Genomic DNA, 16,345 nt, shown 5'->3' with positions numbered 1-16,345 from the left:
AGGTGTAGTAGAACAGAGGTTTGGGCTTCAGGGCCCCCTGAGACCTCGGGCCCCTGGGCTTGTTCAGTAATATACGAATATTGAGCCACCATGATGACCAACATTAAAATACAGTGGTGTAAATAGTGCCATAAAAGTTATTCAGCCATTTCACAGGAGGCGACTTTATTCCTTATGAATAACATATTTTATTTATAACTTTTTTTTATTTTTTTTTTTTTCAAGCCACACTGTACAGCAAGCTAACACAAGAACTGGCACTAAAACCCTTCCTCACAATTCTCAGCTAAAACAAGTTGCCGCTCCTTTTCTCTCTCTCGCTAAAGTTATCCGTAACAAAGATGAAGATCTACTGCGAACCCAGCAGCACCAGGAAGTTATTTATTTTATCTCGCGCTGCATAAGTTATTGTCATGTCAACATGAGATAAAAAAAAGAAAAGAAAAAAAGAGGCGGTTTTTAATGCATACTACTGTGAGAGCTCAGGTGTTTCCTCTTCCTCACACATGCTTTAGATGCTACAGTGAGAGAATAGATAAGGTGACACTTGTGTTATTTTCTTACTATTTCCACTCACATGCCCTCGGTTACAGCAAGTCATTTTTGATATTCCATAGTTTAAGAACCACACATACATGCTCACAGTGCCATGCATACTAAAGCGAGGCTCCGCGTTGCTCTGGCATTCCACAGATGTGTTGATCCTGAAACTATGAACGGGCCTGGTGAAATTAGCCTGGGAGGATTTGCTGAGTCACAGCCTTTTTTATCATTACAGAGCTGAAATGCAGTGGCTGTCTTTGGAAAACAAAAAATTACCAAGTCTAGAAAACCACGGTGTCATTCATCATTATTCCACCTTATAGTGTAATATCCTCTATGATGCCTTTTAAAAGCTCTGTGCTCTGTTGACTAATGTGCTTCGGTGTCGTCCTACATTGGCTGAAGCGATTCGGACTTGAGGTTTAGGCATCAAACCAGACTCTCCTTGGTCATACTGTACATTATCCAAGACTATAAATGCTCAGACATGCCACTAAAAAGAACCTTAAAAGCCGTATAGCAGATGTAGAGGATCCAAATAGATTGGGTCTGAAGGTTATGAATGATATTTGCACCCATGTGTCTGTTGTACTCTTCTCACTCAGGATTTAACCCTGAAGTTCAAACCACTGAGAATATGCCATGTGTGACATTTTGCTGACTCGGTGTAGTTTGGTGTCGGTCAATGAAAGCTCACACTGTGTGGGTACACAATTTTACATAGAATTAGAAAAGATATGATGCTGCTGACATGGCAACACATTGCATTGTGGCGCAGAAATACAAGGTGCTTTAAAGTATAAAAGTTTAAAATGATCAACAAAGATAAGTCACACAACTCATAAAACATCTGCAGACTATAGTCAAAAAACTATCAGAAAAATAACAATGACAGGTCAACAGTCCACATTGTATTATTCCGTCATGAATAGTTTCAGCGTTCATTTTCAATTATTAATGACAAGAAATAATGGGGTCAGAATATAGAGAACATTTTATTGGGATTTATTGAATTATTTATTCATTTATGTATTTAGAATAAACACATAACTGCAACATGGACATAGTTTTTACAGTGTAAAGAGTATAAAATTTAAGTACTTGCTTAAATGGCTGATTTTTAATGGACGGCACATGATATTGAGTTACATTGCATCTGTTGCCATGAATTCAGTAAGTAGAGCTGAACATTATTTTCTGTTTTGTCGAAGACACAGACACTGGCTTTAACTACAAAATGCTCCTCAGAGGAAGGGATTCAGTGTAGAGGACAGTAAGTAGGTATAAGGGAATCATACTTGTGACATTCAGTTATATTCATATTTATTTCCACAGTACCAAACCATAACATGTGTTATTTCAAGGCACTTAGTTAGTTCTGAGACATGAGCAACACTTTTTACATTTTTAAACAACAAAATTTAATAATAAAAGCAAAATAAAATTGCTAAAAAAAAATAACACTTTTAGCATCTGCTAAACATTAGAAACAACCAGACTCAGAGTGGTTATTTACCTTGACCGACCAGACTAAAAGAACAGGGAGAGAAGAGGGGGAGTCGTGTATTTCCTCAGCATTGGTATGTGTATTCATTAATGCAAGCAGAGATATTATTCACAGAACTTGTTACCCTCTCTGCCACCTCGTATAAAATAACATGATTTTATACATTTTCTTGACATTTTCAGTCAAATTATTCTTACTAACTGATGGCTGCTCATTATCAATAATACTTCATTAGAGTCCCTAAACTTGGACTTCGTTCCCTGAGTGCGTGTGTGTGTGTTTGACATTTGGGTCCAGACTAATTAAATGCTTTAGCAGTCGTCTTTAATTTCAAAAGTTCTGTGCCGAAAAAAAAGTCCTGACGTTGGCAGATTTCCACAAACTACAGTATATACAGGAGAAACTTTATCCTATAATGTGACATTAGTCCAATGATGTAAAATATTCATTTGTAACTGTTCATACGTGTTTCTGAGGACCATCTGTACTCCTGCTACTATACTCCTGTACATTGTCCTCATGCATCTTTGTTGGAATGTTTCTTCAATCCACAGTTTGCACATGCATAGAGGTGTGTCACATGTTATAGCGAGCTCTTGGATCGTGGTAGATATCCACCTTATAAATAATAACTCAATATTTTTAGCCTATATTCCCATATATGAGATATATAAAGCTCATACAGGTTGTTTCTCTGGACTTTTAAGATACAAATAGCTGTTAAATACACTCTAAAATTAATTATTATCGACTGTTTAGGATCTTAATTACATGATCATAAAATACAGTTATTACCTTTCACTTCAGATAATACCTGGTTAATATATTTGTTTTTTGACGTTAAATAAAGGACATTTACGTGTGTTAGAAACTATGATATTGACCACAAATATGGTAAAATTTTGCTAAAACACAAATAATTAGGCTTCAAATTAAAGAAGTGTCAATGACTCACTCTCTTTCATATGATTGTGTCGATAGCATGCATGCATGCATGCATTTTTTAAATCAATATTTTAATTATATTTAATGTTATTTATCGTTTATGTGCTCTTGTCTTGATAGTTTTTCATCTTTAAATGGACACTGGGTTATATAATGTGTTTATTCTGCTCACAGGGGACATCAGCAGGTCTTGTGCGCTACAGAGTGGACCAGGAAGCGTATCCATACTCTGCCAGCATATTTGATGTGGAGGAACAGACGGGACATGTGGTTACCAAAGTAAACCTTAACGAGGAGCCCAACCTTAAGTTTGGTGTAAGTGTGGACACACAAACACACACACACACACACACACACACATCCTCTGTATGAAACAGCTGATGCCAGGAACAAAGGGCAAAAGTCTTAAAGCTTAAGCAGTTCAGTGATTTATTTAAGAGGAAGGCGGAGATGAGGGTTAATAGTGGAGGGATGAGTTCAGAAAGCAAAACAAGTCCAATTGGAAGCAGGTTAAAATCAAACAAAGAAGTGAAAATACAAACGAGTGAGGGAGGTGAAACAAAAACAAGGAAACACAGATGTAAGAGAAGAAAAAGAAACACATCTGACACTGAAAACTGTGAGCGGGAAAGAATTATGTCTCTTAAAAACTTGATTTTCACAACGTAACTGGGATGATGATAACTTCTTCCGACTTATGACTGTGCTCTCTGTGCTTCAAAGCAAGTTCAACAAGCCAAGCTTACATATGTGCGTATATACATATATATATACATACATACATATATTCATATGTATGTGTGTTTGTAACATCTGGGTAACCACTACAAAGCTCATTACCAGGTTCCTTCAACCCTTTTCTTATCCAGATACAGAGATGTTAATGAAAAGTGACATTGACAGAACTTAAATGACATGAGAAGACATCCCTGTATCTGCCATTATGTGTGCTACATTGACATGTGGAAATAATGGTCATTGAAGTGGAAAAAATAGCATTAAACAGTGTAAATGAGTTCAGTTTAGTAAGTATCTTTTTGTCTGATGAAGAAGAAAATAAGTCTGGGTGACGTGCTGTCATCACAGAGAGATAAGTTGATGTACGAGGGTCATTTATAATCTCTAAAAAATATCTGCTGATATTTGTTATTTCTCACTGTACAGTGTCCTTGAGCGTGAAGAATGATGATATGAGCTGTTAGCAAATGTACACTGCTCTCAGCAAGTTAAAGGTTTAGATATGTTACCATGGTGATTTAAGTACAATCATAGGATTGATATACTGATATATATGTTGATTACTAAATGAATCATCAAATATTTTGATAATCGATGAATTGATTCAAGTGTTTTTTTTTTTAAATAATTTTAAACAAGCCTTCAGATTTTCCAGCCTCTTAAATGTGAATATTTTCTGGTTTATTTTCTCTATAACAAATAATTCATTAAAACTGAATCAACTTGGTTCAAGGGCAAAACAAAACATTTGAGAACGTGACGATTTCCAGGTTTGAGAAACGCCAATCAACATTTTCTCACATTTTTCAGACCAAACAAGTCCTCGATTCACCGAGAAAGTAACCATTAAACCACAAACCCCTTTTTTATGTTAATATTTGTTTACTGTTGCTTGGCAGACTTCATAAAAACACACTGGAATGTCCTCAAGGGATGGGAATCAATTCAATTCAGAGAGCAACAAGTGCGGTACCTGTTCAATATGTGCCTGTTTTTTAGGGCATTCTTAGTAATCTATCTCACTCGCCAATTTTGAAGCCTGTCTAGCAAACTGTCGTGCTGATATGCGATTAAAAGACTGACAAATGTTCCTTGCCTTTATAAATAGTTTAATGTTAACATTATTCACTTTCATTGCTTTATATAGGGGTGGGAAGAAAAAATACTTTTATTAATACAAATGAGATGAGAGTGTGTCTCTGAATACAGAATTCCCACTTGTATTTTTCCTCTATTGAAGCTTTTAGAAGAATGAATATAATAATAAAATTCAGAGCAACAAATATTCACACACAGTCACACTCTGAAATGAAAAGAGAGAGGGACACGGTCCAGCAGCCAGCTGCTCCTTCACACCTTCAGCTGTTCGACAGACATGCACATTAATACATTATTAATAAATGAATGAAAAGGACAATTTGGGGATTTTACTGCCCTAAATGGTAACAACAAAAACTATACTACAACTATAACTAATGAAAGTTATAGTGATACATTTTTATCAATAATAATCAAGCACAAGCTACTCTGAGGTGATTAGAGGGGGGCTCCCAAATCAAATTTAGCTTTGGGCCCCCATAAAGGCTTGGACCAGCCCTGCTCAAATACTTGTGAACTATCCATCCATCCATTTTCTAGCGCTTTATCCTTCACACAAGGGTTGTATGGTCAATTTAGAGTATCCAATTTACCTGATCTCCATATTGCATGTTTTTGGACTGTGGGAGGAAACCGGAGAACCCGGAGAAAACCCACACACACACTCACACACACGGGGAGAACATGCAAGCTCCATGCAGAAACCGGGTCTTCTTGCTGCAAAGGCACGAGTGCCGACCACTACACCAACCGTGTGGCCCAACTTGTGAACTAATCTGGGAGAAAAAAACTGAAAATAAAGACCAGCAGTTTATAGGAAGGCTTTTTTTGGGGGGGGTGACTCCACACCATGTAGCATCGGGGGCCTGCGTCTCAGTCACGTGCACTCGTCGCTCATTAGAACCGGATACTTTTTGCAGCCTCAGTCAACTTTTTTTTTTTCCAACAGCAATGCAGCAATTTCCCTATATTTCCCCTTTGCATTATAAGACTAATAAATAAGACACCATGGAGCGAAAGAGCAGTAAAAGATTTTCCCGCTGGAGAGATTATCTTCCCAACAGACTTTAATATATGCGGCATATTAAACATAGCCACATGGGGGCGGGTCTACTGTATATACAATGTAAATACAGTTGTGCTGCATCACTCCATGTTTCTCCCAGAGTGCGAACTCTGCGGTTCAATGGAGACATTATTACAGAAATAGATTTATCCGATGCCTTTCTTTTTTTGTTGTTGGACTCTATTTGGTTCCACATCACATGAATGGAGCCATTAAAAATTTATGTGGTCATTAGTTTCGCATTCTACTTGCTTAGCAGCAACGTTTGTGTACATAAAGTCGTGTTTTTTTGTTTTTTTTACCAAACAACCTCAGGAGCCCCCCGTCCCCCGTCCACTGTACAAAGTACGTATAAAGCAGAAGCTTATTAGTTTCAAAACTGCCTTTTTCTCCCAGCTGTGTTCGTCAGTGGAGCTCTGGGGTGATGCTAATTTTGTCTTTTCATCGGGCTTTAATTAACACAACAAGGATTCGGCGTCGCTCACTCAGGAGACTCATTCTACCTCGTTTGCTCCTGATAAGTCAAACAAAATGTCGGTTTACAGTTTTTTTTACAGATTTGAGTGAAATCAACTCGAGCACGGATGAATTCACATGTGGTGAACGAGGGCAATCTCATTACAGGCACAAAAGGTTCGAGTGCTTACAGCTGAAATCGACGGGTTTTTTGAAGTGCGGTAATATGAGATGCAGTCTGTGTGTGTGTGTGTGTGTGTGTGTGTGTTCACTCTCCCTGAAAACACAGGAAAACACAGATTATAGTAAAATGTTCACTGAGAAAGATATGGACAGATTTTTCCAACAGAAAACTGTGCTTCTTTAACAGCTGTCTCACCTGCACCAAAGTCCATATAGAAAATCAGCCATTTTACACCCCCGCACACAGGAGATGCTGATGAATTGCTGCCTCTCTCAGTAACTCCAGATGTGTTATTTTGTAACCTCAGTGTCTGAAGTCCTGTGACATAAAGTTAACAAATGAGACTGCAATAGATCAGCAGCTCCTGTGTCCCTGGGAGCTTAAAACACACCTTTTCTCTATGGACTTTGGTGCAGGAGAGTGAGCTGTTCAGATTTGCCACCATAATGATGAACAATAGACCAAACAGACAAACCAAATCCATGCTGTTCCATTTAATTATACACTTAGATCCACAAGGGACAAGAAAGTCCTCTTACCAGGTTGGTAATGACTGATATAGGTGATTAGAAAACAAGAAAGTTTTACAGCAAAAGTTTCCAGCAATTAACGCATTAGTGGTTGTCGCTAATGGGTTTCCGGCTTAAGTGAGAGCGACTTCGTGAATATAAAGAAGGGCAATGGCAGCATCAGTGAGAAGTTTCCGTCTAAAATAAGGGAGAAAACACAATATGTCCCTGCCTTGATATTTGAGTTTGGCCTTTATTAGGACTCCTCTGGGTCCAGTTAACAGCAGTTAGCCCCTAATTAAATGAAGAAGAGAGGCTAAGCAGGAACAAATAAGCTCACCACTGGGACACACACTCATTCTGCTCTCCAGTCCAAATGATTGCAAATGATGTTTCTTTCAAAGAAAGGAAATGGAAATGCAGACATATATTTGTGTTTTTTTCCTTGGCCTCGCATTTATTAGCTAAATCATTTTAGTGCGAGGCCATTCCGACGGTCAGACTGAAGACTGTAACATTCCATATTTTAACTCTTGAGTTCCACTTGAACGCAACACTAGACACGAAGTGACCTGTGTAACTTAGTACAAGGTATTTTAAAGTGTCCCATTCAAGGCAACTCACCTATTTTACTTCCAAACTCGGGTTCTTTCTTCTCCTGGTTTCTTAAATCATTCTTTAGTACGTTTCATCAGTCTCTGCCAGACAAATACCATCATGGTTACATATGCAGAGCCGCCACAGGAGCGTCCGTGCCCGACCTGCCAGGCTGTTGAACTCCCAACACCTAAGCTCTCCTACATCAACTACAACCTAACCTGCAGTGTGTAGCACTTGAAATAGGCACTTACAGAGCCTTTCATATAATTATGTGCCACTCTGGCACTTAATGGACATTAACATCATTTTTAAGTATGACCGCCTTTAGTGAATGTGGAGTGAATCTTAATTCAGTTTAAATAATTTGCACAATTCTTTCAAGTATTTTGTTTGGGCATACATGGTAAAAAAGAACAATGAAAAGTGACTCTTGTTAATAATAATATCTAACGGTAATAATATGCTACCAACATTTAGTGAAGACAGCATTCATTTAAAACGGTTGTGTGTGACTGTTAAATATAAACAAATCAGCTCAACATGACTCTGTGTTTTTAAGCATGGCACTGCACACAGGAAGTGATTTATTTTAAATTATTATTATTAAGACAGATAGAGGCAACATTGTGTGTGTACTAAAGTGAGATGAAACACTCAATGCTCCCTTAGTCAAGTCTGTCTGTTTTATTGTATGTACAGACGGTTTGATTGCTGTAATTTCACTGTACTTCTGTATAAGTGACAATAAAGTCTAGTATTATATAATTTCTGTTCACCAGAAGTTACATACCACAGCTTTACATAAAAAAAACCCACCACATTTTCTTTTATAACCATGTTTATGAAAGCTGAGGTTTCCTTTTGTAGCACCCGCACAGTTTAAAGGGGACATATTACGCAAAATCAACTTTTTAACCATTTTAATACTTATATTTGGGACTCTGGGGGCCCTACCAGTCACCAAAGTGTGGAAAAAGAATACTCCGTCATGTTTTCGTGGTCCCCCTTAGTGTAAGTATAGGCGATAAAACACTCGATGTTGAATTCCCTGCGTTTATGACGTCAGAATGCGCATTTCACCTCTCTGTGAAAATCAGCTGATCGCCACCGCTGATAGCTAGCGGCGAGCCGCCTAAACGGCCGCTGTATGCGACTGATCGCCAGCTCCGGTGCAGACCGGTGACTATGCTCCGGAGACCTCGCCACCGCAGCACCGCTGATCGCCAGCGGCCGTTTAGGCAGCTCGCCGCTCGCCGCTGGCGATCAGCGGTGCCGCGGTGACGAAGTCTCCGGAGCATAGTCACCGGTCTGATACAGTAACATACAGCGCCAGCTTATGCAGCTCGCCGCGCGCCGCTGGCGATCAGTGGTGCTGTTCCTAAGTGTTTTTAACTGATTAACACATTCGGCACTGTTCGGCTCGATCCTTATGTAGAACGTCTCTTCCTGTGACGGCACTCTGGCTGTTTTCTGCGCACGCTGCCATGTTGATATTGTCAGAGAACTAGTGGAGGGAGGGGGAGACGAATAGAGCTGTAAAGCGCTGTAAAGAGGACAAATCAGAAACCCCCTGGAAGAAGTGGGTGTGTGTTTGCCTGTGTCTCATTTGCATGTAAAGGGACCATGCACGAAAACCGAGCGTTCTGAAAGGGGCGGGCTTAGCAGGGTTATTGAACTGCTATGATGCTTCATCCTTATGGTATTTTGACCAAGGCATGTCACTGACATGTTCATTAGGACACCAGGGAACTATTTTAATGGGGGAAATAGGGTATAATATGTCCCCTTTAAAACATGTTTCCTTGACCTTGCGTGTGTTGTGTGACTGACAGCTGGTGGTGGTGGCCTACGACGACGGCGAGCCTGTGAAGGAGAACACGACTATCGTCGAGATCACAGTCCTTCAGCCCTCCATCATTCCTATATTTACCCAAGAGGAATACAGGTACACACACACACACACACAAAGTCATAATTTCAGTTGTGGTTGATGTGACAACACCTGCTGCTGTTGCTGGTTATGAGATGAAAAACACCTTACAGGACCCAGAGGATACTGGGAGCAGGAAATGCATGATGTTTCAGCTACTCTCTGTCATGCCTTTGGGGTCGATGACACATCACTAGCAAAAATTATTATTTTATATATTATTATTATTATTATGTTGAGGTTTTATAAATTGTGTTCCCATTTAGATGAAAACAGAGGACAAAGCACAGCACATACAGTACGAGTGGACACAGTGTGATTAACAGCTGGTTGCCAGTGATATTATGGCGATTTCCATTTAGCAAAAACGTCAACATGCAACTGGCCAAATTTGCAAAATTTGAGGCTTAGAAAACAGAAGTTGAGAATCTTATTCGTGGTGTCATATCCAGTTGCCACCGATATACACCATTGCACCATTTTTCCCGCTTCATAAAACAGCAAACGGATGATCCCACACACTGCTTAATTAACTTAACCACCTAACTAACTATAAATGTCAGAAAAATGATGATCACCGAAGCAGAATTCCATGAGATCTCACCTCAGAATGTTTGTGATTCGCTCATCTGGGTTCAAAGTTGTCGAACTGGCCAATGCATATACTGTAGTGTATCTGAAGTGGATCTGAATTTTAAACCATGCACCCAAAAGCAAGCGGAGAACCTTTTACAGAACAAAAAAATGAAATGAAATCCCTGATACTAAAAAGTCCCAGGAAAAAATTGTCTTATTTATCTCTTTTCCTTCATTCTCCAGCTTCATCAATGTCTACATAACATGCAGTGTAGATTTGAGTCGGAACAACTTATCACCTATCAAGTCACTCTGTATTAGAAATGTATAAACCAGAGCGTTCACACGTTACAAATCTTGAATAACTGATAGTCTCTCCTGCGTCTTTTCTTCTTTTATCAAGGCTGTACTTCAGGTTTCTTCTGCTGTGATTTTCTGGGCAGAGAGAGATTGTTTAAGCGTGGTCAAATGTGACATCGACCCTGTCCCAGTGTCCGTCCATTACACAGACTCTGAGCCGTGTTTGTGTGAAGTCGGCGAGGGCTTCAGGCTGTCCCACTGTGAAATCATTGAGTGTGTGAGGGGCCCTTCAGGGGCTATTTTGAACACTTTATAGCCACTTTCCATAAGTTGGACTTTGCCGCAGGGAATTACCCACAGTTCACAGCGTGTGAGTGGCAAACCATTTGCCGACCTGACAGAAACATTAAAAGACACGCACAGAGGGACCAGCCGACCCTGAAGTTGACTGAAATTATGCATAATAATGGCATTTAATTTTTTTTTTTTTTACTGCTTTTTCTGTCATTACTTTTTTTTTGCAGGGATCTGTCTGTTAATGTTTTTCTAATGGTCCTTTTCTGCTTTTCTTCTTTTCTTGACTACTATGTGGATATATTTGATCCCCCCACGGTGTTGGAGGGAATCAAATGGCCGTCCATTTGCCTTTTTTATTTAATCTTTTTCAGGCATAATAACCAAGGTATCAGTCCTCAAAACGACTGATTTACATAAGATTGGACAGAGTGCTCGTTTGGACATGAAAGGCACCATAGCTGCGTGTCCTTCTTTTATTTCCTCTCTTGCAGATTTATCCATTTCTTCCTCTCACGTCTTGTTTTACTTGCTGAGGAGTTTTTTGATATTTACCGTGATGAGGACAGTTTAGGTTTTTCACAGTGCGTCTTTGTGAGGCATTGAAAAAGCTGTGCGTGCACCTGAGGCTGAGAAACAGCTTGAGACGGAGTTTCGCGCTCACTGAAAACATTGCTTCCAGCAGGGACACAAGAGAGAAAACTGATCATAGCCACTTATCAATAAGTGTGCAATGTCTTAAGGATATGATTGCTGCATTATCTCACTGGCAGATGGTCTTTTTCCACTGGAAACAGACGTTTTGTAAACTGCTCACCCTCCTGCACCAAAGTCCATCAAGAAAATCTGCACTTTTAGCTCACAGGGACACCGTTTGGTCATTTTATTTCACTTAGGTCATTCTGAAAGGAGGATTTCAAACACCAAAGTCACAAACTAACATCATTGAGGAATTGTTGATCTTATTGCTGCCTCCATCAGTGAGAGCAACGATTCCTTGTGTGCTATGATGTAAAATCGCTGCTTTTCTTTATGGGACCTGGTGTGGTTTGCCTTTTACGCATCAACAAACTTACGTTTCCAGGTTGAAAATGGCATCTAAAGGCAGGATCACATATTAAGCATCTGTGTCACGCATCAACCAGCAAAACCTTGTAAGGAAAATGTATATCCACAAGCAGCGCCCGAGCGTTAAGTGCTGTAAGCTTGATGAAGCTGGTTGTGTGTAAATGTGACTGCTGTCTCACACACATGCTGTTTAAAGCCTCTCCGTCTATTTTTAGGGAAAGAGTTTGAGGCGAGAGAGAGAGAGAGAGACACGTCAGGCAGCCATATAATACAGCACTTATGAATATGTAACATAGCTTCCAGCTACAATTGTGCGTGTGAGTGTTTGTGTGCCAGAGTTTGTATTTGTTAATGAACACACACACAGTTCACTTTAACAAATTCATGCACAGTGTTTGTCTTGTGCATGTCTCTTTGGGTAAATTGTCTGCTTTGAATTTTACATTTTCATCTCAGTGTTTTAGTGTGCGTACGAGAGGGGGGGAGAGAGGGGGAGAGAAATGTGTGTTTTTGTTCTTTTTCCATGTTGTGCTCACACAGAGTGCAGTGTAGCAGCTTTAAATTAATTATCCCAGCTCCATTTAATAAAAGCTAATCGTGGTGCCTGTGTGGTTTTAAGAGCTTACTAATGCAGCTCAATGGGTTTTGTATGATTTGAGCAGAAAAGTCTCGGTGCCATGGGCAAGGCGGGATTTAGTAATATTGATTCCTCTAATGAAAGAAAGTGATGATGAAACAAAGGATCTGTTTCATGGGTGTTTTTAGCTAAAAGTGGAGCTGCACTGACTGTTTGACTACATTACTTATATGCATTTAATAATTTAAAGGCTTTTAGATGAAAGCTGTAGTGGGCGGGATATTTAGGAAAGTATTTGATTACTGAGTCTCATCCTCACGTTTGGACTCAAGGCTCTCTGTCTTAAACCCCTCCCACCATGATGACCTGTACATAAAAACAGGTTGTAGTCTTCTGGTCTGGTGGTTAGGGCAAGTAACCAGCAAGTAAGGATTTGTGGGAAAATTAGCCTGTACTCTAAATTCAAATGAAGTTTGGACGTTGTGTAAAACATGAATTAAAAACAGAACTCAGTGATTTGCAAATTCTTTTCGGACCGATATTCTATTGATTGTGCTTCAAAGACAAAGAAACACACAATGGAAAAGTGACCCCAGACTGTCAAACAACTGTAGTGGTGCATCAAGCAAGAATGGGAAATAATTCACCTACAAAGCCTCAACAAATAATGTCCTTAGTTCCCAAATGCTTATCGAGAGTTATTTAAAGAAAAAGGTGATGTATCAGTATCAGTGTTTATCAGTTTGAAACGCAGGATATAGAAACCACACCAATGAACTCTTCTTAAAAATACAAGCTCTAAAGTTTCTGGAACAGTGAAAATAATAATATGTCGACCGGTCGATCGCAAAGGTAGTGTGGGTAGATCGTATGGCATTGGAAAAAAAAACAACACAAAAAAGTTAGCCTATCATCCATCCTCACTTTGGCATTCGCTGCACTCAGCGGAAGTCCACGGCTCATGGACAGTTGTGGAAAAGTACCCACACATGAGGAAATGTGCTACTTTCTTGACTGCATTATTCCACTGATTTCATTCAGTAATGACCAGAAATGCACTGAGCTGTCTTGTGCCATACGGGTTCATGTAATTATGCATGTAAATAAATATATGTTTAGCATTTTTTTTTATGTAGATTAAGGTAGATCATTGTGACTTGGTCATTTTTAAAGCACCCCGATCTTTAACATTATATATACTGTCTTTGTAGTGCATTCAAGTGAATATAGGACTGAAAGAATGACCAAATCATTGTATTCAAGTTTTATACAACGGTATTGAAATTGTGGGTTTGCGCTTCACACTTGATTTATAACTTATTGTTAACATTTCTGTGAGCAGTTCATGGTCTCAGTCACTAGTTTCAGGTCTTCCTCAATAGAGCATGATGTCAATGTTGTGAATTATGCTCTCAATTAGAGTGAATGAGGTGATGAAGCACGGCACATATGAGTGGACACCATTGTGATTGGCAGCTGGTATCGTCCAATAGGTGCCCGGTTGCACGTCTGTGAACCTCCCATTGCAGAATGTCAACGTCGCTTCCTACAGAGCTACAGATGTCACATTGTTTACTCTGCAGTGCCAGTTTCAAGCCACAAAGATTGAGCAACATGTCACAGAATGTGACAGACTGAATATTGAAGTTCTTATTATGGGAGTCCTTATAAACTTGAAATTCGATGGGGATTGTTTTCAGTCAAGTTTGGTTGTGCTGTGTGTGTGTGTGTCTGTGTTGTGGTATGCACTTGCTTTTTGTACTGCAAAACACATTTACCCCTGAGGGACAGGGAAGCTCCAAACTGAACTGTACTGAACTGATAATGCAGTTTGGCAACGCTTGATGCCGCTCCGTTTACAATGAACAACAACATAAGACGTTGCTGTTGATGCCCAGAGGAGCAGGATTTTAGTTCTCTCTCTCTTCGATCTCTTGATTTACATTATGCTGAAAGGTTATTGTTTTAATAATGCCAAGAATATTCTTCCTACCACAGCTTTAAAGCTTCTAGACGCAGTTTACAGCCTTCTGGCCTTGATACAAGGAGTACTGGAGCACCAAATGCTCCTCTTTTACATATTGGTGCATTTTATGGAAAACAGTGAGAAAAGGATATGAACTGACACACAGTTCAGGAGAGGAAGTGAAAACAAACTGGAATTGTATTAGCAATTTGTGTTTGGCACGGCCTCAGCATAACTGGGAAAAGTCTTACCCTTTATCTCTTTGTGAATTGTATAAATATGACTTTAAGCTCAGTGTGACACATTGCTTCTTTGGCCCTGTTGCTCCAGCAAATGGAACAGGTGGAAGTCAAAGTGCTGACTTTCAGCTTTAAGTGTGTTTCGGGGTTGTTCACATTCATACGGGGTGAGCAGAATAGGACTCGCAGCCCCTATTTTTCTTTTTTTTTTACCCTCAGGAGCGCGTCTAAAAAAAGGTTGACAATTTCCTACACTGTTCTCTGTAGCCAAAAGTCAGCACTTTAATCCTATAGTCAGTCTTTAATTTCAAACCCAATGTGCCCCAGAACAGATTCAAAACAAATCTTTGCTCCTGCTTAGGGACTCAACACAACAAAGGGCTCACAATACTGTAGATTGCTTTTCAAGCTGCCTCGCCGTTCCTATGAAAATCACCGGCTGTATTTTATGGAAGTCAAAGGGATCATTTTGTGCACCCTTGATTGTATTAATGTTAATTCAGTTTATTTTTTCTCTTCATATTCTGCACATGCTTTCCTTTCTTAAGGGATTAAACAAAGTCTGTGTGCAATGATAACACACACACACACACACACACACGCATGTGTGCAGTCATAGCGAGGAGCATTGAAGCTCAGCTTTGGCACTGCGACCTGCTGTTTGTGCATTTTCAATCCCCCTCATTTCAAATCGCCTAACAAGCCAACGAGGAAGTTTGTAAAGCGGGATACCTCTCGCTGTCGCCAGCAGCCGCGCACCTGCAGAATTAGTATGCAGACGGTACCACACATGCACTCGAATGGTTATCAGCACCCGGAGGGCAACGATCAGCATGAGGTTAAGTGAGGAGAACGAAAATATTGCCCTTTCAAAGATCACCGAGTTTGTCGTCACCCACCGCGCGATTGTGTGTTTGTGAATGAAGGCGCACACCCCTCCCCTCCGCCTCGTGCTGTCAAAATGTCTCGCAGTCACGTTCATTACTGGATGTAAATGAATCTAATCAGAAGGTGACGAGACCGGAGAGCCAAACACTTCAAAAACATCAAAGCTTCCCTTTCTTTTTATTTAGAAAGATTTTGTTTGATGAAATCAACGTGTTGCTTTGTCTTGCGTCATTTCAAAGACAGAGACACCCCACGACGGCGACAAAGGTTGGATGAATTAGATCGTGCCTCGTGTGATGTACAAAGTGGGAGTAATACACAACTGCTTACATGGACATCCTGGGATTGTGTGTTAATAGGTCACATCTTCAGGCTTTCTGAAATGTGTTTTTCCGTCTTATGTGTCGTTGAGTTAGGAAGTTAGGATTCATTTTATATTACATATTTTCTTATAAAAAGCGGGAGTAACGATAATTGTGCAGAATTCACAAAATTGACAGTTTCATAAAAACAAGCCAAACGAACTTTGAACTGTGACGTGTTTCCAAATTTCACAAATTCAATCCGATTTGACATTTTTTCAGTACTTTGTGACTCATTATGAGCCTTATAAATTGGGCTATTCATTGACCTCATTTAGATGGTTTAGGCTCAGCGTGTGAGGACCAAAATGATTGTCCAATAACCAGATTGTCTGTGGTTCGATCCCTGGCTCCTCCAGTCAGTGAGCAAGGTGTTGAACTACAAATTACTCCTGATGCTTAAAAAAAAGAAACTACCATATTATCATAGATAAACCGTGTGAATGGCAAAACTGGGAAATGAACTATAAACTATATAAACATTTGTTTATCAGTTATA

General features: G+C 39.7%; 1 protein-coding gene across 1 annotated transcript in view; it reads left to right on the top strand.

The window, feature by feature from the left end:
• Positions 1–16,345, top strand: part of LOC131448705 (protocadherin-15-like) — a 227,526-nt gene that overhangs the window by 142,379 nt on the left and 68,802 nt on the right. Inside the window, exons 25-26 of the mRNA XM_058621382.1 lie at positions 3,170–3,310; positions 9,479–9,591. Coding sequence (XP_058477365.1) covers positions 3,170–3,310; positions 9,479–9,591 — 254 coding nt within the window. The remainder of the gene's footprint in view (positions 1–3,169; positions 3,311–9,478; positions 9,592–16,345) is intronic.

This window comes from Solea solea, chromosome 21, assembly GCF_958295425.1.
Source record: "Solea solea chromosome 21, fSolSol10.1, whole genome shotgun sequence".
Taxonomy (NCBI): domain Eukaryota; kingdom Metazoa; phylum Chordata; class Actinopteri; order Pleuronectiformes; family Soleidae; genus Solea; species Solea solea.
The sequence above is the reverse complement of the archived record's forward strand: the minus strand, read 5'-3'. Positions and strand labels throughout refer to the sequence as shown.